A 23,574-nucleotide genomic window follows, 5' to 3' on the forward strand; every position below is an offset into this window, starting at 1 on the left:
ACATCGCAGATGGGGAATCCTACCCTCTCCATTATGCAGAGCGAAGAGCTAGTGCCACTAAGAGGAACTAGTAGAGCTAGCATTTGGAGACTGTCTCTTACACGGCTGAACAGGCGGTAGAGGGCTCTCCTTGTGGGTGGAGGCCTTTCTGCACACTTCACTTGTCAGGGGTCATTCAATGCACAGTTGAGGTTTGAGCAGCTCTTAACTTGAAGGTCGGATCCAGCAGTCACCAGACTGCGTGATTGTCAGGCAGCTGTGTGTGTGTTAGCCAATCTCCATTTGTGTTAGATTCACACTTAATGCCCGAGACTGGGGGGGGGTCTCTGGTTTAGGTAAATTATTAGGGTTAGAGTTATGATTAGGGTAAGGGTATCGTTTATAGTTTGATTTAAGTTCAAGGCTAAGGCAAGTGTGCAGGTTTGGGATCTCGGGTAGAGGGAAAATAAAGGTATGGGGTAGGCTTAAGGTTAGCTGTAAGGAAAGGGTTCGGGTAGAGGGAATCATACTAGTTAAAAACGGGGAATTGCAAGGTTTCTGCCCCTGGAATGACAAAGTTAAATATAGAAGAAGTGAAGGACAGTAGGAATAAAAGGAAAGTAGTAGTAAAAGTGACAAAGTGGATGCACGGAGTAGTGAATGCAGAAGTAAAGACATCCCGCTATTTGAAGGGGAATATGCCCACTAAAGATGCAACATCACCCAAATCCCTGGGTATCTCAGGGCATCTTGCGTATTTCCCAAACCCAAAAGTTTTGTCTGACAAGGGCGCAGCTGGACGTCACCATTCAATACAGGCGATTTATCCCAATGGCTTTGTTGATATGTCTGGCATCAAACATGATGGTCATAATATACAATTAACAACTGCATCATGTGTGCCATGTTGCAGACCTCAAACCCAAAAACCTAGCATGAAAAACGTGTGAACTCGGATATGCTTATGATTACAAGTCATATGCTTTGGCAAGACATGTGAATGTCTTTAGGTTGGTATATGTAATCTGCTATAAATAAGGCAGGTGTTTGGAGGCTACCAATGGGACTTTGACAAAGCTGAAATACCATCAATTAAACACAATCTTGGTGGGGGACACAGCTTCCTTGGCATAGTTGGCTGCCTGCATTCATTATATATTACATGAGAATCATGCAAATCTAGTGATTGTCCAAGCTGACAATTATAGTCACTCCACAGAGTGTTCAAAGCGAAAGTAAGGTGTCATTTCCAGACTGATGTGAGATGCCTACATTTCACATCAAGAGTTGGTGCCTAATTAGAAGTAAGACTTTTAAAGGTTGTGTGATTATACCAGAAAGGAACATGAATATTCATGCACTGGGTTAAGTTTAAAAGTAAATTTTAAAAAACGATTCTTGAATAAGAGTAATCTAGCACCGCACTTCGCCCAACAGACCCTTCACTGCTTTTCTATACTTCCCCATAAGCATTATTTTATTTATTCTAATTTGATAGTTAATACTTTACACATTTAAACAAACATCATAGATAACATTCATTACAATTAATAGGAGAACAACAATTAATCAATAACTCTATATAAGCATTATTTAATAAAGGCTAGACATTGTTCGACTGAACAGGTGTATTTTAAATGGCTTCCTTTGAGAACGTACAGAGTCTTGTGGAGTGGCGACTGTTTGCCTACATGAGAATATGGGTCTTTACCCTGCATCCGCTCATTAAATAACTCAATCATTGCTGCCCTGCCCCCCCCGCCCCCGCCATCGCTTCCCCTATTTTAATACAGGCCCTGCACATTACTGGTCACGCAGTGACCTTTTCGCATCAATGCTTATACACGCGTGTGTGTGGCCGGAACACCAATGTGGCGTCCTAGCGAGATCAAATCATCACTGGGAGGGTTTGGCGCACTGTGGACCCAAAAGTCAAGATTCTATAATGCACCAGTCACCAGTGAAACATTTTGCTCAAACATTGCCTATATAATATGTCAACATAAATCGAGCAGGATTTCTAATGGATTATACCTTCCGTTTAACTGTAGTGCACATTTTTCAAAGTATGCTGGCACAATACAAAGTTATTTTTGCAGTGTTGGTGACGCATTGAAAAACACGTGTCCCTTAATTCCTGAAACCCAAGTACTCCATCAAAAGATTTTTTACATAGTACCGCCATAAAAAGAAAAGTAAAAAGAAAAAATGCAAAATTGGTTTGGGTGAAATAAAGAATACACACTCCAGTTACCATACCATAAAGCTCACTTGGTTAACGTCGCTAGAGTCAACTACAAATATGGCAGGCCAAGATACAACACTCTTCACCCTAGGCTTAGCGTTTGGTAAATGTACAATAAAAGGCACCAAGCTCCTCGTAACGTCAATTTATTCCGATTAATTTCCCCTGCCTAAAGTCCAAATATGAAGGGGTGCACTGTAGTCCTAAATACATACCCACAACCATTCATTTCACTAGACCTCACCCTCCGTCAAGGGGTACATTTAGGTCAGACCAAGTATACCTCGTAGAAGCAGCCAATAACCTTTTCTATTCCTAAGTCGCTATCCTATGAAACGATAAGAGCATCTTCAGGGAAGGATCCACTGCCAAGTGCCACTATCATTGCCATACTCCCTATGCCTCTTCAAAGATGCTGAAGACTTTATCCACAGTCCAGTGAGACAACCAGACGGTCCTCGAGACCATGATGTTAAGAACAGCCTACGACATATTTTGTTTTAAGATGTGTAAAAGGAAACAAGATGCTGCAAAGTGTTCAACTACCTATTAAATAAAAAAGAGAAAATAAAATTAAGACGAACTACAAACAAAATGCAAATTAATGAAAGCCCAAGAGTAGATTAACCAAGGCAGCATGACCGAAGGAACTGCGTAACTACCTGAATGCAACTCCGTGAAATAATGCTTTCAAGTACTGGGTCACCGACCCGTTCTTAAAAATCTTTGTATTTGTATAAACTATTCCAGTTCCTTTATTTGGGCTTGCACACTGTCAGTGGTACGAGGCATTCACTGTGAAGTGCCCCGGTGTCCCATTCGCTCTCACTGAGTTCACCAGTCTTCACTGGCGGCTACGGCATTCCTCCTGACTCACTGTCTTCTGCCCATTACCTGGGAGTGCGTGCCGTTAGCCACTTTTTGCCTTCCTCCGCTTCTTGCGGCTCCAGCTGCCAGTGGCAATGCAGGGAACTTCTCTTAGCTTGGTTTCTAAGCATGTCGTTCTCGTCAGCCTCCGTGCTGCGTCCTGCAGTCTGCTCTCCTCTGGTGTCCCAACCAGCATCAGGACAAGTTGGATTCATCAGCCTTCTCCATCTTGCGTTCTGTTCAGCTGTGTCCGTTTTAAATGTCACGTCATTCGTTAGCATGTTCCAAAGACTAGAGCGCAGTGTTGGTTTACCGTGTCTGGTCCTCATTACTCCATCCTTCTTTCTCGTCCCAGTACTATACAAGCGATCTGGGGGAGGTAAATGTTCTTGGTCATGAAGACCCAGGAAATCCACATCACAATAAGCCATACAAGAAAGTTGCAAAGGCACATAGGAGTTTGACCTCCCCTACGTGATCCTCCCGCAGATAGCAACCCATAGGGTCAGTGTCGCCTAGCATCTGCCTTTCCCTTGGCCACGTAAGAGAAGCTTCCCTCCAGGAAATCAGCGACTATGTTGCTAGATTTGTCACAATATATAATAGGTGTGGGTATATTGCATGTGCAAAGTTGAGCACTTGTCAACATTTGATAAAGATTAATCAATTTACATCAGCTGTATGCATCAGGGCCACTTTGGATGCGCCACCCAAAAATTAAATTGGGGGCAGAATATGGTGAACATTTGAGAGTGAATTATTCATATAATTTGAAATATAACTTTTCAAAAAATGCTGGTTAGTAGGCTCAAGGTATGTTTGTGCCATGAAAGACAAAACAGACGTAGGACCTTAGTGAGAAAGTTGTGTCACATTTAGAGTACAAAATTCACAATCGGGAATGTAGCTGAAATGTTTGCAAGTAAAAGTAAAAAGGCAAATTATTAAACAAATTAGATAAAGGGTCAATTTGTACTAGACTTAGGCAAATTCTTAATAAATATACTGTGCTGCCAGTTAATGTCGAATTCAGTTACTAAGCAGTAAAATGTGTTCCATATTTAACTTTTGTATTCCACATGAAAGCCGAGCTGTGTTGCCTAAAGAATGTGTGTTCCCTTTACATCTCTATAATAAATGTACGACTTGTGCCTACTAGGGAAACACATGATTTAGTATTAGGAACGTACACAATTAGTCCATCTGGTTGATAGCAGGCCACAAATCCAGCATTGCTTTTGACAATTAACACAAAACTTACTTCACACTTTCCAGTAGTCCGCCAAACTGTTCCTAAACCGGACCTGTCCAATAGCTTGCCACACGTATATAAGTGCATTTGAAGGGAGGGTCAGTTCGGATACAGTGTCCACATGGGGTCATTTGTTTCTGTTTTCACAAATGAAGATTCACAAACAGACCATCTGCATAAGGACATATTGGTGGGACTGGTCAATTTAGCCTACCTATAGCATGATGGATGGGGCCAATCTTTAAAAGGGTACTCATCGGAACTACAGATACAAATAGAATACGCAGTTCCCACATGTCTCGTAAGGAAAAGAACACAAAAATCAGTGTTTCACATGGTAATCACGAGGACAGATTGAAATTTTAATATTGTGATTCACAAATAAATATAGGGATTGATATGATGCATTTTATTTATACCACGCTCGTACACAAGTGTTTCAGAGCGTGACAAGGCAAGAGGGGGGAGGGGGGCAGGGGAGAACCAGCAACGATCTTACTAGGTCCAGTGACATTGAGAACCTGCAAGTGCATGGGAAAGGGAAAAGTGCATGGATGAGGGGCGGGGGGAGTGGAAAGTGCAAAGAGGAGAAACAAGATGATGAATAAATACAAATAAATAATAAAGGCAATAAACGGTGGTACTGCAGCCAGCAAGTAGCAAGTGGCAAGTGCTATGTTTAAGGCAGCAGACAGGGTATGTCTGATAAGTGCAGAAAGAAGAGAGTGGGTGGGGGACTGTATGGGTACAGATACAGACCCCAGTGAAAGGTGTGGCCTGGAGGCAGTGCAGGAAGGTGGCAGGGTGAGCAGGTACCTGGGCCCGGAGGATAGAGGATGGACATGTGCACGGTGCCTAGAGAGAAACAGCTCAGCATGGGAAAGGGGGGGCCAAGGCAGAAGCAAAGAGGAAGGTCTTGGGGCGCTTCCAAAACCGGAGATGGTTCTCCTCAAGTTTGAGTGGCAGGGAGGCTGTTCCAAAGGGATGGCCCAGCCGAAGACCTACCCCCAGCTTGTTTCTTTGAAAAATGACTGACCCTGAGAGAGTTCGAGGTAGTGGACGAATAGCTCGCAAGGGGGGTAATTACAGAAGGATAGTTCAAGACATTTTGGACCCAGGCCCCAGAAAGCCTTGTGGACAATGCAGAGGGTTTTGAATTTAATCTTTGCATCCACTGGGAGCCAATGAAGGGATTTCAAGGCTGGAGAGATACGATCCCAGGGCTTGAGGCCAAGGACAAGCCTTGCAGTCCTGTTCTGGATAAGTTGTAAAGGGCAGAGAGTAGAGGCTGGAAGATTTTTAAAGAGGTCCAACTTGGAGAGAACCAGAGTTTGGAAGACAGTGAGCTTCTGGGGGAAGGAGAGGAAAGGCACAGTACCTCGGTGGAGGTGCAGCAAGATGTTTGATTTTTTAGAGACAGATGTGGGAGGATCAGAAAAGTGTTGAGTGAAAGATGACACTGAGGTTCTTAGCCTCACAGGTAGGGGTAGGAGGAGGGCCAATGGAGGCTGACCAGAGAGTAAGGTGAAAGGATGGTGAAGGTGTACCGATGTGGAGGATATCAATCTTGTTGGCATTTAGACAAAGATCATTGGCGGCACACCAACTTGAATGGCAGTTAGGCAATCAGAGATGAGAGAAGGAGAGAGGTGGCCGAGGGTAGCCTGAAAATGAGTTTAGTGTCATCAGTGTAGCACTGGAAATTTGAGCGGAAAATGGCAATGCAGTGGGCGAGAGTTGCCAGGTATTGGTTGAAAAGCCAGGGCAAGAGGTTAGACCCCTGGGGAACACCACAGGTAGAGAGGGAGATAGAGGATAGGAAGGAAGGACCCAAGTTGGACATGGGATGGTCGGTCAGAGAGGAAAGAGGTTAGCCAGGCCAGAACCCGATTAGTGAAACCCAGGTTAGCATGGAGTCGGCTGAGCAGGGTGATTTGTTTGACCATGTCAAAGGCAGAAGAGAGATTGAGTACAATGGGGACAGAGGGAATGTTAGAATCAAGGTTGGAGAGCAGATCTTCACAGATGTTCAGGAGAGCAGTTTCCATGCTTCTGGCAGCTCTGAAGTCAGACTGGTGGTCATGGAGAGAGTCTACAGAAACTGAAAGAAGGTTAAACTGAGAGACGGACAGTTTTTCCAGGAGTTTACCCAGAAAGGGACCAATGGAAATAGGGCAATAGTTTGCTGGGCAAGAAGTGTCAGCTGTGGGTTTCTTGAGAAGAGGATGTACAAGGGAGCGCTTCAGAGGGGAGGGACGCAAAGGAGAGGTCGCAAAAATCAGCAAGGGCTGGAGCACGGGTATCATCGTGGTCCTAGATGGTTTTAGTCGAACAGGGATGAACCTGTTTTGACGAGGCTTTCATAGATCGGACTTGTCTAGCGACCTCATCAGGGGAAAAAAGGAAAGGATGAGAAAGAGGGAGGGCGGGTTGTTGGAGGGTCAGCAAGCACAGACACAGCGGGTGGGAGGGGTAGGGGAGGAGAGGGTGGACAGGATGTCCTGGGTTTTTTAAATAAAGTAAGAGGCAAGGGCATTGCATAGAGGCTGGGGGACAAGAGGAGGGGTAGAGACAGCCACAGGATTGGCCAGCTCCTTGAAGATTTTAAAGAGTTCGGCCGAGTTGTTAGATGGCGCAAAGACACAGGGTTGAATGTGGACTCTTCTTGGTGAGGACAGAGTCAGTATTGCCTTTGGAGCAAGCGACAGGCCAATTTGTCAGAGGTTGAACAAGAGGCTGGGTATTTAAAAATCCCAAATCCCTTTTATAGAAATGTGTATTTTGGGGCACCCTGTCTAAATGATAGATTCCTGTAAATGTAACAATAGCACAAGGTGTATGTGCCATTGTGAAGTCAAATAAAATTGAAACCTCTGGTGTGGGCATTGTTGGGGGTCCTTTTCTTATCTGCTCTTTCAGACCCTAGAGTTCAAGGTCCCATAGAGTATTTGGAAATTAAAGATCAGGCTCATGGTTACCACAAGTATTTTATTCCTGGCCAAGTGCAGGGGTTTGTGCTTCAGACTATATTTTCCATATGAAGCATTAAGTGGCATTTCTAAGGCATTTGCCATATAACGACGGCACCTTGCATGGTAACAATACCTTTTGTGGAAGGCATTAAATCGCATTACTGCAGCATTTGGTGTTGTGCAATATTATTGAAGATTCATAAGGTAAACCAGTAGTGGACTAGTGTCTGCATAAGTAAAGAATAAACAGCCATGCGATATGAGTAATTTAAGTGGTTGGGAATAGATATTGAACAGGAGGAGAGAACCGAAGAGCCCTTGTGTACACTGAAAGGGAGCAGATTGATCAAGGAAGTGAGGAGAGTGAGGCAGCCCTAATGCAGTCTGAAAGAAAATAAAGCAAGTAAAAGGCGAAGTCTCTGATTCCGGCAGAATGTTGAATTAACTAGATGTTATGATCAACCTTATCAAAGGCTGTAGAGAGGTACAAATTGGCTAAGGTTACAGCTTTCCCAATGTCGTATGTAGTGATGGCAGACTACTGCAAACAGAACTAATTCTGTTCCCAGACCTCGGTAAAGGCATGCCTGATGTGGGTGAAGAAGTTCGTACTTGTCAAGCAAATCTTAAAACTGGACTCTTGCATGGTCTTCGGAAATTGTGGAAGAGGGATATGATGGAGGTTAAATAGCACAGGTTTGTCAATTGAAGCCTTCTTGTGAAGGAGGTGATGAATAAAACATTACAGCAAAGGATAATGGCCTAAAATAAAAGGATGATGGAAAGTATTTCCCAAAGTGTGAGGGGTGCACTTTGAAAAATTATGCTTCCTGTTGGATTGCACCTCTTGCTTATTGGCAAGATAAAAAGTGGGCGTGCTGTGAACTAGTGGATTTGCCCAACAGCATATTAATGGTGTGAAAGTGACATTTGGATTGCAATAATTTAAAAAGTCTGATTTTATACTTTAAAGACAATGGGAACTATGGCCTGAATTAATGTTAAACATGTGAAGACAAGGTCCAAAACTTTGGAGTGCATATATCAAAATGAAATTCAGAAGGCCTAAGGAAATGCCTTTAGGGCTTAAAAGAATAAGATAAATCCACTTGTATTACAAACAGGTCATGTCTTATAAATGATCATATTGTGCATGTTTCATTTTAAATAAAATAATGTAAACGTCATCTCCCATTTTATTTTACTTTGTATGTATTGCACTTGAAATCACATTGAGGGATTTGAAACATTTGAGAATTCACCTCACACTAGAAGAATCAGTTCAGCAATGCAATGTTACAAGACATGAGCCCACTCAGAACCATCGATATATTCTGTTGAAGGTGATTTCTAAGGAGACAGTCCAATAAACCCACGGTTGCATGGCATATAAGGGGCTTGGGCTCTGGGCTTCAAAGAGACCAGTCACTGTTGTCAAAATATAGGGCTCATAAAACTCCATTATCTGAATATGAATGGACGTTTTAACTAATCTCTGAGTAGCCAAAGAAATTCTGAATGGACAAACACTGATATCATGAAAAAGAAGTATGCAGGAGATGTATAAATTGTGTGCTCTATAAGATTAAGGCAACATTTCTTCAATTCCAGATTGGATAGAAAAATACATGTTGCCCATTAAAACTCAAATATGTAATCATTAAAAATAAAAATAACAGTGATGCAAGGACAGATTAACAAAACAAAAAGCATTTTGGAGCAATATGTTATATCAACCAAACCATGTAAAAATTCTAACTAGGTTGCCATGTATATATTGGGAGATAATTATGAAAAACCATTGACTCCTCTAGTCATCACAGCACAACAGTTCACGCATGTGTTCGTGTGCACTGATATATAGAATCCGATTATAATGTTTTTATTAAGCTTGCACGTTTAATTTCAAAGTTATATAAAAATATAAAAAAATTCAATTGAAATATCCCATCAAGAGTAGAAACATCCCTCCCTTTTAGTGTCATAAAGCTGGTAGAAACCAAACCTCTGCCAAAAGACACAGGAGGAGTTGAACAATATATAATATGCATCCTCACAGAAACTGGATGATGATGTAATATGGGGAGATGAAACAAAGGATCTTGGAAACAATTAGGTGGCTGGGGAAAGTAGAGACCGGTTTGTAGGCAGGCCAGTGAGAGAAGTCCTTGCACATTTTGAAAATTGGGTTCCAAACAATCAGCTGCCCTGAGGCAGTAGTTCTAGACTGCAGTGGTGTGGGGGAAGAGGGGAGGAGTACCTGATGATTCTCCAAAGACAAGAATCCACACAAAAAATAAATCCCCTGCTAGAACTCCAAATTGTCCCTATACTCAGTCTAGGATAAAAACCTGTGGAATAGAGGATGGTAGCCAAGAGAAATAGAAAGATACTGGTGCAGGTTTACATATAGTGCCCTCTATCTCCCATTTACATTGAGTACATGTGACATGTAAATTCCTTAAAGCCAATGTATTTCGGTTTGAGGCGCAATATTTAAAACTAATTATAACTTTGGTGCACTTAAATGCAGACTTTTTTAAAAAAAAGTAATCACTAAATAGAATCCTTGGCTCATGATGGCATAGAATTACACATGCTACCCACTATTGCTTGCACCAGATATGTATGTGAAAAACCGAAATGAGCACAGAGAACTTATCCCATTCTTATAAAATAGTGAAAAAGGGTTAATCCCTTGCAGCCCCTTATCTCAGAATGCATAAACAGACCCATGCATAATGCAACATGGAAAGGATTTTAATATTTTACATTTTACATCTCCAACCCAAACCTTTTGAGCTGAAGGAAAATTCTATAGAAATAGATTGAAAGCAGAGCACACAGAGAGACATACACACACGTGTATTTACAGCTGTGTGCAGCTGTATTCAAAGTTTCACACACACAGATTGAAAGTACTAACATGCTCATTGAAAGTTGAACATGATTATTCCGAGAAGAACCAACACCTATTTTCAGAGCCGAGTGCAAGAACTTTGAAAGTAATATTTTCCAAACTCAAACTTGGGAGTGTCTAGTTTATGCTGACAACTGTCTACATTTGAATGACCAGCTCACAGCCTGCACATTCACGGTCTCACAACTAAATGGGGCAGGGAAAATGCAGATTGTTGGTTGATTATTGATGAGCCTATAATTGTGTAGATTTTGTAGTGATTTCCTTGGTGCAAAGCCAGAGACCACATTAGTTGAAGTTTACTTTAATATTTTAAATACATTTCGAATTTTGTGTTGTACACCATCTGTTCTCTGTGGGGTGGGACATTAAACACTTGTATTGGTCCAACAGAATTCACAGATAGACCGAATTTAAGATAATCTGAGAGACAACAGCAGATTTAAAGGTCAGATGGACCAACACTTAACTGAGACTCATTGAAAAGGTTAACGGGGTAGGGGAGCCATTACCTCAGGACAGAGTTTGAGAAACCTAACAGCAAGTAGAACAAGGTGAGCTGCATTTGGTCAAAGAGATTTGAGTAAGATGGGAGGGCGATATGAGCCAAGCTGTGGAGCGGGTGAGGGGGGGAATTTGTCAGGAGTCAAAATAGAGGAAGGAACCAATGGTGTGGGGGATATGGGGTATGGTAATAGAGCACCAAAAATGTAATTATCTGGTATGCGGAGCAACAAGTTCTGATCGGCCCCCTCTCACAGTAGTAAACACCACATGTGGGGCTTTGACAAACTAGAGAAATGTGTACCAAATCAGGAGTAAGACTTGGACACAGACATTGGGGTGGTTGTTATAAACGTTTATTAAAGTAAAAGTAGGGTTGGAGAAAGACCTATCTTATCCTAACAATAGGAGGGGTTGCCCTGCTACAAAGAAACTAAAGGATGCCAGTGTCCGAATGTCAAAAAATATAAAGAGTTCTCGTTCCTGTGTCCAAACTCATATCTTAAACCTTACAAGCTAAACCTAAGAAAAAGTGCAAAGGGAAAACGTATTTCAACTGGACATCTGTAGTCTTTACTGTTCCAATATAAAATTCCAAAAGGTTCACAAATGATTAAAAGTCCGGCTAAGTTGGCCCTGGCTCTCTGCAGGGTCCATGGTGCACCCAGAGGATATAAGATGCCATTACTGGACCACGGGTTTCACCTTGGTTGTGAGAGCAGAGAAGGCATTGTCCAGTACATACGTTGCATGGCCACTGAACCGCTGCATTTTCTGCTTTTGCCTGCTCCTCCATTGGTAGTGACTTGCGTCCTAGTGTTGCCTAGCAATGCCTGAGGCCACACCTCCTGCCTCAATCTCATCCCGATTGCTGCTACATAATCTCCAGCCTGGGCTAAGCAGAGGCGTAGTTGGGCTAATTTGCCCCTGGCTGTCTGCAGCTGTAGGCGGTGAGGACGCGTTCTGCCTGCTACTATGGCATCCTGCCTCAACACTGCTTCCCCAGCACACGCAGGTAATTAATTTCTTGGTATCAATCTTTTTTTCCATCAAGGTGCGGGCAACATTACTTGTGACTGACTGCTCTTAGCTTAATGCCTCCAGAAAACCCTCACTTTGTTGTAAGAGCATCAACAATAATCTCATTTATCCCCCAGGTTCTGCAAACACTGCTGGTACTAACCTAGGACTTTGGAATAATGTCATTTTGTAACAAATCTGCCGCAGCTTTGGACCTATTTCAAAGACTAAACCTTCACTTTCTGTGCATTACAAAAAACATGGATTCAGCCTCACAATACTACTGTTGCTGCCTCCTTAACCACATCTTTGACTTTGTTCGGCCATGTCCCCTGTGCCACTAGTCATGGAGAGGGCACTGGCATACTTGTTCTTCACGCTCTTATCTCTTCTCCTACCTAATGCTATTCCATTTTATTGTTCATTTGAATTGATCTATAAAATCTTCTCTAAGCCTTTTCCCATCTCATTTATCATTGTGTATCGTCCCCCTGGCTAAGTCGGCACCCTTTTTGAAGACATTGATAATCTTTTGTCTCACTTCTTGCCTACCCCTACTCCCATCGTACTACTAGGTGACTTTAATCTCCATCTATCTTCAATACATCTATCATTCCTTTTCTCTCAGTTCTTGTCTCACTTTCTCCTGCCCCTTCTCCATCTCACATGTCTGGCTCTTCCCTTGATCTAATTTTCATCTCAAATTTCACTGCTTCTCCTGTGCTAGCCCTACCTATCTTTCCGATCACCATCTGCTTCAGTATCAGTACTTCCCCCAACCTCTCCAAGTTCTCCTGTTCTCTCACCCCTATCAACATTTTTTCGACGCGATTGGTTTAATTTCAAACCCACGCTTTTCAACACCTTGTGTGTCTGCTCTCTCTTCTTCTCTTTCCTTCTCTGCTCTAAATGCCGATGAGGCTGCCTCTGTCATTTCTTCATCTCCCTTCTCGTTAGACCAACTCTATCCTCTGTCCTTTTTTCACCCCATCCAGAAAGCATCCCAACCATGGATATCCCCCTCATCTTCATTCTATACGCTGTTTTCTTTGCCATCTGGAAAGGAACTGGCTTAAGTCCAAATCAATGCCTGATCATTCCTCCTACTTTTCTTATCATTCCTTATGTTATTCACTTTTATTGCACCGTGTTTCAGTTTTATGTTCAGTGCTTTTGCTTAAGGCACTTAATAAAAGGCAAATAAAATACATGTACAAATTCTCCAAGGTTTCACAGCTCTCAGAACGATGGGGAAGGTCTTCCCTTCCCTCAAGTTTTCAGCTTCTCTTCAGTGCTCTACCACAGTTCTTTTCCTTGGCAAAAAGGCAACTTTCCAATGAAGGGCGTATGTTTCCCTTCCCCTAGTTTCACACACTCAAGGATTCTTTGCTCATCCCTTGACTTATTAACATGGTTCAGAGATCTTTTGCAATACAGCTCCTTCAGTTCTTTCATAGCTTTTCCACTCAGGGGGTATGGATCCCTTCCCCTGGGTTTCACACACTACAAAATGCAGGTCACCACACTAGCATTCTCTTTGGCCTGGCTCGTTGTCTTGCCAGGACTTCAATATTCAACTTCACATTCAGTTTGGCCTACTTTACTCTTCTGCCAGGCCTTTCCAATATTCACTGCACATTCAGACCTGCCAGGTTTACTCTCCTGCCGGGACTAAACAAGCTCATGTGTGGGTCTCCCGACTTGCTTTCACAACATTCCCCACTTATATATAGGTGCAGCTTGCCAACTCGCTCAGTGCCTGGTTTTCTCTACTGCCAGGACTATTCAAACTGTTATTTACAGCGTAGGTAGTTTTCAAACCTGTACACACTAGGCAATAGCCTTTTCCATGCTTTTCTTATCAGTTTGATAAATGAGCCTCCATCATCTCATTCAGCATTTTCATTACTTGACACAGGGCTTCAACAGAGTCTTTAACCTTCTCCACAGTGAGTGGCATTCACCCTGAAGCGCCCTGGTGTCCCACTCTTCCCCTTTGGGATAACCGATTTGTTTTGGCTGCTCTGCTGTTCTTTGCATTGTCCTACGGTTGCTGTGACTCACAGGTGGCTAGGTGCAGCATTCCGCCCCTTCTCTGCTTCTCACCTGGCCTCCTGCAATTGACAGCCTCACGCTGCCCCATTTCACTACAGCAGACATCTGACTTACCAGCCTCGTCCGCACAGCATTTCCAGCAGCTATTCAGCATCCGGCAGTCCCCTGCTTGCTTTGCAGCTTTTGACCAGCTATGCATGCAGTGAGGTTCACTCAGCAGCTTCTCTCTCCCTGTGCTTCTCTCTCGACTCTTTGCACAGCTGAGGGGTATTTAAACGTCCTGCTACTATGTAGATACTGGCAACAACTAGAATGCAGCGTAGGCTTCCTGGTTCTAGTAATCTATCACTCCTGTCTTCTTTCTCGTCTCAGTACTTTGGTTAGGCAAGGATTAAACAGGACTTCTGTCAGTGTTTCCACAGAGGGGGTCGGGGAGTGTCGTGCAAGTCAGCCCTACTCTTCTTTGTCACAACCTTCTCCTCATCTTGTAGCTTTGTGACAAACGAGAGGCTAGAGTTACCTAACTGGTCCAATTTAAGCAGATCAACAAACACTGGACTGAGAAGAATGACTAAAATAATACACATTTTTACGCTTTGGACGTTCTGTTGTAACACTACATTAGGTCATGGAGATGTGGGGAATTTCAGGGTTACAGTTATCCTTTAAGGGAAAAGGGGCATACCATGTCTCATCTGGCGAGGCCTTCCTACTGCCGTGAAGGTTGACACCCCCCCCACCCCCATGTGGTCCTCCCACATATTGCCACCCCCAGGGCCAGGATCAGGTAGCTTCTGCCTTTCCCTGGCCACATTGGGATAGATTTCACTAGGGAAAGGAGAGATGCCATCGCTAGATTCATCACAAATGGAATATGCCATTAACCTCTCAAGTGCTGGACCTCCATTATATCCTACGTCAATTACGGTGAATATGTACACCGTAAGTACTTAAGGAACCAAAAAAGAATCAAGACGTCTGCATAATTGTTAGCCCAAAACTGCCGACCAGGTGAGCGCTATTATTTATTCTCACTTCACAATTTTATTTGCCGTTCCTAAAAGGACAGATATGTTCACTCTGATTACTTTTGAAGCATCTTACTCAACTAGATACCTTTCAGTTCAATAGTTAAAAAGATCCCTCTGTGTGTATTTCCAGTTCTCTGTACACAAGTTGCTTCTAAAGAAGCAGGATTGCGAAGGCATGATGTGCCTTGGTAGGATGAAATCAAACGCCCTGAGTGACCAAACAGTAGCACCATCTAGTGGGTAGGTGGGGGGCACAGGCCAGCCTCCAAGCTACATCTGAAATCTGAGGCAATTTCAAAGACAGATATTATATATCTTTAGTTTTGGCTTTTGGAGAACAGAGGCAGTATTGTAGAAGGACAGTGTGCTGTGTCCTTATAAGGCACAGCACCAGTCCTTGCCATCCTCTGCACTACAGCAGGAGAGCTCACTTGGGTGAACAGAAAAAGGTTCGTCTTGAAATTAATCTTGGGAAAAAAGTGCATTATAGAAAGGTCACCAATCTGTGCCAACCCTGACCCATAAAAGGGCCAGAACAGGCTTCCTCCTTTGTGGTGCCGATTGGCACAGCAACATATAATGCAATTTTCTCACGAATAACAACCAGATAAGAGCTAAGTGACACATTGTATTGTCGAGGCCAGCTGTTCACTGGTGTCACAAGTACAGGACAGATTGTGGGCCTGTGCTTGCAAGTCACTAATGAATGGCATTAAAAATACAATGCTGTTGTACTTTTCATATCACCCTATGTATGCCCTACCTGAAGTGATTAATTGCAGAAAAGTGATGCACTGCATGTGTGTGCCGATGATATGGCACAGAAATGTGTCTCTAGAGTAAAATAGGTGGGCGAGACACGAGACTTGCTTAGATAAGGGCTATGGCTCTGAAGAGGTTTTGGACTAAGATCCTGGTGAGAGTCTCCCAGCAGGACCGACCACTGCTGGGTAGCCAGCCACTCTGAATTACCTCCCCCACACAGCGCCTTTCAACAAGGACTCACAGACTGGAGACATGGATGAACACTCCTTTATTCTCTGGGCTTCCACCCAGGTCCTCCCCGTGCTCACCTCTTCACTTCCTTATCCATCCACTTCCCTGGGCCCGCCCCTTCCCCACAACTAAAGAGTTAAATCACGTTCACACAGATCCCTCTGGAAATGACCGTTGGAAATTGTAGTAACCAAAACATTTAGAGCTTGAAGGTTGCAGACTTAGTTTAATATAATCATGCAAAAAGGGGGAGATTTGCTGCACAGTAGATCGTTGTATTATCACGATGAATGGGTTGAAGATTTTAATGTAGTCTACAGAATGTGCACATAGTAGATTGGATATGAAAGTCAGTCATTAGAAGGTGGGATAAACAGTGTAGTTTATCAATGATCCATCATCAGAATTACAATTCAAGTAACATCAAATCCGATCAATTGCGTTTCTTCTGTGTAACATCAAACACTTGCAGATCTCCACAGCAATTCTTGCGACACGTGAGAAAAGGGTTTTGCTTTTCTATTGAAACCTAAGCGTTGTCATACATTAATTTGAGGCAAATTCTACTATTGTATTAACAAAATGGAATCTCATTTGCGCATATGGTGGAAGATTCTGAAAATGGAGGTCTTTATGATGGATATCTTCAGACCCTCATTTTCCGATTCCCACTAGCTCCGTTGATGAGCACAGCCGCAATAGCAAACGACTCTGAGAGCAGAGCAATTAATACAAATCCCATTTGTTTTAATCCAGGCCTGTCAGATGGTTTTAAATTTGATGTCGGGATGAAAAGAAAGCATGTCCTCCGCGCTCCAGAGCATGTCTTAAGACACCACGGAAAAGTCATGAAAGATGGCGATCTTTTAAACACACGAAAACTGCGCATTTCTGAAGCATCTTGCACTGGCCTTCGTAGATAAAGAGTTGGTTAGCACATTTTCAGTATTAAATATTGAAACATGACATATCTAATAAGGCGTTTAACGCACGTATTACTTTCGTGAAATTTAAAATGCAGAAAATCATGACAGGTGTATAGACAGCACATGATCAATACATCTTTAATTTTAAAAAAATACGAAGATTGATTCAAAGAATACAATACTCTGAAAAGAACGCTATTCACGGGTAGGAATCTGTGTGCAAAGTTAAAGGCTCTTCCAGGCGCTATAAATTAAAGCTATACAAAAAGATTGATGTGAACAAGGAGGCAGCATTCATCAATGCCTTTCCCAGCAACGTCATCTCGGAGTAGGCACATTCCCTGCGTTGTGGTTGTGTTTTCACACGTGTGTACATGTCTAAAACAGAGTGAGCCTTCAGTTCTGTCTGCATTGAAATTGAGGGCGAAATCAATAGGTGTCTTTTCCAAACTAGTTCATCTCTCTCACTAAAGATCTCCGATTAAACAAAAGAAATAAAACAAAAATACAATACAGTGTTTTAAGGAAGGTAGGTAGCTTCAGAAAAGATTATTTCAAGAACACACGCAAGATAAATAGCAGGAGTGGAACGGAAGAACTCATGCGGCGTGTTAATATGGGTGATGCATGCTACCATGTTTTGATTTATAACTTTTGCATCATAAAGCAGCGAGTAAACAGAAAACAATTGCTCACTGTTAACGTGAACCCATTTTCAGGTAACAAATGGCCTTGATCTTCCCCAATCAAATAGCGTCTTTAATGCCCTCCAACATCAGGGGATGAAGAATGCACATCTCAATGTGTCCTCTGAAGGCTGACCGCCACTCTGCCCCCCAGAGTGGTCTCAGACCCCCTGAAGAACCCCCCACCCCATAAGGACAGCATCCTTTTTTATGAAAAGGAAGCATAAGTAGCTCACTTACCATGATGCACGACACCCTTCAAACCATGGATAATGGGATCCAGAGCCGGGTTGTCCCTCTGGCTGACCTATATGTAAAGGATACAGGATTGGTTAAATCTTTTCTGGCATCAGACAGAGTGGTCTCAGTTTAATCATCCAAATGGAGAGAAAAAAAGCAGGTTATTTATCAAACGACTCAGTCCCACTGACTGCTAGCGAAATATTGAAGATTTATGTTGTGATAAACAAAGAAATGTGCAGCAGACATGAAATGCATTCTTTAACAAAATAATAATAGCATAATCTTCCACTGAAAATGAAATGATTCAATGATTTATTTTTTAACAGGAAATCCAGTGTCGAGGAAAGAAAAGAAATTTAGGAAAAAAAAATGGATTTCCAATTTCTTTTTTGAACACACCCAAAGCAAAATTGCCACATGAACGCCAAGTTGCGCTGCAAATGAAAGCTGCGATTTTGATCAGACAGTGGCTCTAGTCCTGCGTTGGGGGGGCGTGGCGTGGCACGGGGTCTGACCCCATAACTCACTCAGTGGTCATTTTCGTGCTCAATTAGCATCACTTGGGGTGCCGAGAAAAACTGGGCACTGCAGCTACTTTCAGGCACAAAAGACGATCATTCCGTGGCGCACATCAGCTGCTTCCATTACATATAGGGGGCTGATTTTCTAAGCCAAAAAAGTTACTTGATACACTATTTCTTTTAGCTTAGTAAATTTAGTAAGTAGAACGTAAGCCATTTTGTTTGGTCTAAGGTTTACTTGCACTATGTTTCAGCTTAGTAGATCAGCCCCACGCGTATATATGCATTGGACCGATTTACTAATCTAAAAAAAAAAACAGGGCAGGTAAAACGTACTCCAAAAAAGTTTTACTTTCTTTTTTTTAGCTTAGTAAATCCACCCCATGTGTCTCAAGCGTGATATATAAGAGGTTTAAGTTTACATGTGTGCTAGAGCACATATGTTAATGTAAAGTCACCCTAAGAGGGAACCAATGGTGGTTGGATAGACTTGCTTCTGAAATAAAGGATTGCTTTCTCGCGAATTGCGAGTAGCATGAAATTACATAAGAGATATTGTTCTATGCCTCCATGCACAGGTTTGAGGGACTGCACAAGCCTGAACATCCCCCCCCTCCCCATTGCACCAGTGTCCCATCAAAATACTATTGGCCCCTCACATCGTGAAAACACTAACTTTCCCTCGATGACTAGAATTGGATTTAGAATAAAATTATAATCCACTGACGAGCACATTACATAGAACAGACGTCTACCACAGCTTACTTTTCATCTACATGTTTTTCTGAATGGATATATCAGGACGTGAGGAAGACCACATGTATTATATGGGCAATAAGTCCCGAGACTGCGGCCCATTACTGGGCTGCAGTTTCGGGGCTTACTGCCATTAGTACCCCAGCCCGTTAGACCGGGGTACTAAATGCACTTTGTTTACCCTTCCGCCAGGGAAGGGGGAAAAAAAGTCCATTTTCCCTTTCCATGTCGGCCATGGGGAAAAAGTAAACCAACAAAATGGCCAGCGGGAGAAGGGACTACACATAGTCCCTTCTTCCTTTCCATGATGGCCTGTCATACATTGGGAGCGGACGCGCTGGGGACTGAAGTGTTCCCAGCTCGTCCGCCCTCGAAATGGGCCAAAAAGAAGGTAAGTTGTTAGGGAACTCTGTGATGGGGGAGGGGCAGGGAGTGGGTTTGGGAGAATACCTTCCTGATTCCCAAGTGAGGGGAGATGGCGACCACCGGTGCTGAGGAGGCTCAGAGCAGTGAGAATACCATGTGGTAATGCCTGCATTCAGAGCCCCCCCCCATTGGCTGTGAGGCCACCACAAGCCCCCTTGCCAGGTACTAATTTCAGATGGAAGAGCTACTGGATGAAGTTTGTAAACATGTTGTGCACTCAGACTTAAACCAAACATAGGTCACAGATGACCAGACTTTCTTTTCAACTCCCATCAATGGTGGGCCAAAAGGTGAGCAGAGCATTAACATTGAAGGAACAATTTCCCAGGATTACTGTACCAGAACGGGAGCCTGGAGAGTGCAACTTGTGGGACTGCAGCACTTAAGATTTGACAAATTCAAGTAATATTTTATAATTACAATGTGCAAGTTTCAAACACAACCTTTCTTGAAAAGCAGTTATTGGGGTTTGCACAATGGAGGGCGACACAGAAAAACTGGCACTGCAGTTATGGTGGTGGGAAGGTTTGTCAGACAGGGCAATGCAAAAAGAGTGGGGATGACAGGGCCAGGTCAGTGGCATTGAGCCAAATCAGGGTATTTGGAAGACTGTGCTGTTTAGGTGACGATCCAGAGCGCCGTTTGTGTTCCGACAGAATCCGTGGCGTGCAGCTCTGTTGCGGGCGGCAGAGCGCAAACAATGATGCAGGTGGTAGATTCCCCACTCAACACTCCAGACAGTAGTAATGCGGGAGTGAGTTAGTGTAGCGAGCAGCCATAGGGTGCCTGCCTTTTGGGACAGTGGCGTTTAAATGTAGATCCGGGTATCAACCATTTTGGGTTCTGACAGTACCTTCAGAATGGGGGTAATGAGCTACAGATTATCCTGTGCATGAATATCCCTGCTTGCTGTCATGTATGCATTTTGTGGGACAACCACAGAGTTGAACTTGGTCGCTTGGTAACATTCAGCATGTTGGCAACCATTTACTTCTGCAAAGTGAGTGGTCTGTGAAAATATATTGATCGTTGGTGAATAAAGCATTTACCACATGGGTTGATTCTGCCACACGAGTTGTTTCTTCAGTACCTAGTACAAAAATGGTGCTATTTCACAATCATTGGGAATTACCAATTACCACCACAGGTATTGATAATGCCACCTCTGGAATGAAGCTAATTGTTGCCTCTGACTCCCCAAATCATGAAGCCTCAGCCCCTCATTCTCGTAGTATTTATTTTAGTTCCCAACAGTGGTGTATCTTAATATTTAAATGTGTCCTCCCACTAACACACAAGTATATGGAACTCTTCACAAAGCACCGCTGACCAACCCCAGAATCAGTTAAAGTACCACCAAAAAATCTTCATCATAAACTTACTTATTGGGCACAAAACCCACCTGAGCCAGACTACACTTGCCCAGTCTCACTTGATCCCAACCTTTCTGAGATTCTAAATACCTACATATGCTATTAAAGACTATTATAGCAATACCAAGTGGTTTTCTTTCTCACCCACAATAATGCAATGCCTCTTAAAACATTTAGTACATCTTTTTCTGGACATGAATACCTTTAGCTGTTTCGCCACTGTCGTTATGTTGGTTTAATTTCGTGAAAGCAAACAACCAAAAACTCGTTGCAAAGCATTACATCAATTATTGCTACAATTATCAGTACCCGGCGAAGGGGATGTGGTGGCCTCTCAGCCGATCTGAAGGCTCAAAATGTGGGCTTTACGAGACAGCAAAACCCCTGTTCTGAACCTCCTTAGAGATGGAGGCCGCAATCTTCCCTCATTGGTAATCGGGTAAATGCACCCCTGTGCCCATATCTACACCTTCCCTATCACCCACCCCCAATTTCCACATATCCACCCCGCCCCTACCCCTTCCTCACTTTCACTGCGCTCCTCCATTGCTTGCCAGGAACACTAGGTGTTTGTGGTGCATCTCCTTCCAGGAAATGGCAGACATGGAAAGGGAGAAGGGACTACATGTAGTTCCCTTCTGCCCGATCCATGACAGACATCTTGTTTTGTAGTTTTTTTGTCAAGTTGAGACAAAAAAAAAAAGAGCACGGATAAAATTCCCTCCTGCATTACCATAGTCACCACGTTAAAGATCTAAACAATAACCTTCCCTATGGTCAATTTCTACGACTAAAAAGAAATAGCACAAAAGAAGCATATGAACAGGAGGCAACCGCCCTGTCCCAAAAACGGAGAAATCGAGAATACCCTAAAAAGCTCATACGGAAAGCAGCCAAAAGAGCGTTTAATAATAACCGGGAATCCTTACTCGAAGATCAAGTAACCAAACCGCAAGACGACAGACTAGTTAGTGTGAATACCTTTACTAACTTGAGTCTATCCATAACCAACATTATGCATAAATAATGGAAGATTTTCAATCAATCAACTAGTAAATTGCCTTGCCCTCTATTCGCCTACAGAAAATCCACCACTATAGGAAATAAGTTAAGTGGTAGTAAATTCAGAGGTTCCCATCGGTAACAGTAAATCTAACCAACATATGGGGCCTGAGTCCAATTACCGGCCATTACACCTGCGGACAATGTTCAGTGTGCAAAAACACTAATAAATCCAAAGAAATAGAAATTGGTCTAGCTACCCCATGGAAACAGATCCAAATGACTAATTGCAATTCAGACTACGTCATATATATGATTACTTGCCCATGCGGCAAAAACTATATAGGCAAAACCATCCGAAAAGTAAAAACCCAGATGATAGAACACAGAAGTTGTATCAGAAATAAAACTCTACTGGCACCCATGGTCAAACACTACTTAGAAAAAAATCACTCTAGTGAAGACTTTAAATGGACAGTCCTGCTTATGATCAAAGGCAAAGACCCTCTTACTAAGAAAAAATTATTGTTGTAAAAAGAACAAAGACTTATTTTCCTGACACAAAGTGACAAAATAGGGCTAAACGAATCAATCGAATGGCACAAAATATAACCCCTCCTTCATAGTAAGAATAGTAATAGCTATCTGTTCCCCATATAACCGGAAGAGCTCAGGATCACCATTAATTCGAAGAATTCCTAAATGCAGCTCATAAGGCATATTGCCTTATTGTTTATAAGATACGCACCAATAGCTAGCGTTTTTTTTCTCCTGCGATGTTTCGCGAATATACTTTTTCATAGGAGAAGCCACTTTTCTCCTTTTCAACTTTTTCCATTTCCGTACTTTTAGTAACTGCTGACACCCTATTTTAATAAAATACTGGCTCTGTAGCAATTCCTGTAGACATGGGATTAAGCGATTAGCATTGTAATAACTGCGACTAGAACAGAAACTAAAAAAGGACCCAATACCCATTTAAAGCCCCACACCTAAGATGGCGCCCGCCAGATCTACCTAAGCGTCGTCGCAAGACGAGTGAGACTGATCGAATCGGGTCGTATACATCGTTTCAAACCAACTAAGGTAATTCATATATCTCTTCCCCCGTTTCTACAGTCATAGAAGTCTTAACTAGAGACACCGCAGACGTCGCTGCACTAAATACAATAGCTTTCACTAATCCGCCGCATATAATGGCTAATAGTCAAACTTGTCTCCCCCACTTCAGAAACCTATGTACAGCGGTACAGCTGGAATAAAGAACTAGGAAAATAACCACCAGTTTCCAGTCGTTCGAGCCGCTATCTGCTAACCATCCAGGTGAGCTCACTTACTCGCCATGACTCCATAACATTCTTTTTTAACTCTAACAGAGGTTACAATAGTTACCATATCTCTTCTAGGTTATCAGACCATAGGGTCCTTATTTCACGACCTGAGCCACATCTAAAAACCTAGTACTCCAGACCCGGGGTCTCTAAATTGCTAACACCTCGAAGAATTGCTCCCTCACGGAAGGTAAGCAATTATATTTTGCACTCTATTCACTGGGGGAGAAGGAACAAGTTACTTACCTGTAACTGTTGTTCTCCAGCATGGGTCTGGCATGGATTCACATGCTCATGAATATTCCCCGTCAGGCTGGGAATCCTCGGTAAAGAAAAAATCAGTATCAGTTTCGTTTCTGATCTGTCTTTCTTAGTAGTAACCAATCACTTATCTCTGGGTCATACTGCCCCCAGCCAATGCCTGCCCTCTCCCTAAGCCCCGCCTCTGGCAGCCATCCTCAGATTTGGT

General features: G+C 42.9%; 1 protein-coding gene across 2 annotated transcripts in view; it reads right to left on the minus strand.

Moving 5' to 3' along the window:
- Nucleotides 1-23,574, minus strand: part of PTPRG (protein tyrosine phosphatase receptor type G) — a 1,528,043-nt gene that overhangs the window by 785,565 nt on the left and 718,904 nt on the right. For both annotated transcript variants that reach the window (XM_069643751.1, XM_069643750.1), the window contains exon 6: nucleotides 17,694-17,760. In XM_069643751.1, the coding sequence (XP_069499852.1) occupies nucleotides 17,694-17,760 (67 nt within the window). The remainder of the gene's footprint in view (nucleotides 1-17,693; nucleotides 17,761-23,574) is intronic.

Source organism: Ambystoma mexicanum, chromosome 2p (genome assembly GCF_040938575.1).
Source record: "Ambystoma mexicanum isolate Mex_15411 chromosome 2p, UKY_AmexF1_1, whole genome shotgun sequence".
Taxonomy (NCBI): Eukaryota; Metazoa; Chordata; class Amphibia; order Caudata; family Ambystomatidae; genus Ambystoma; species Ambystoma mexicanum.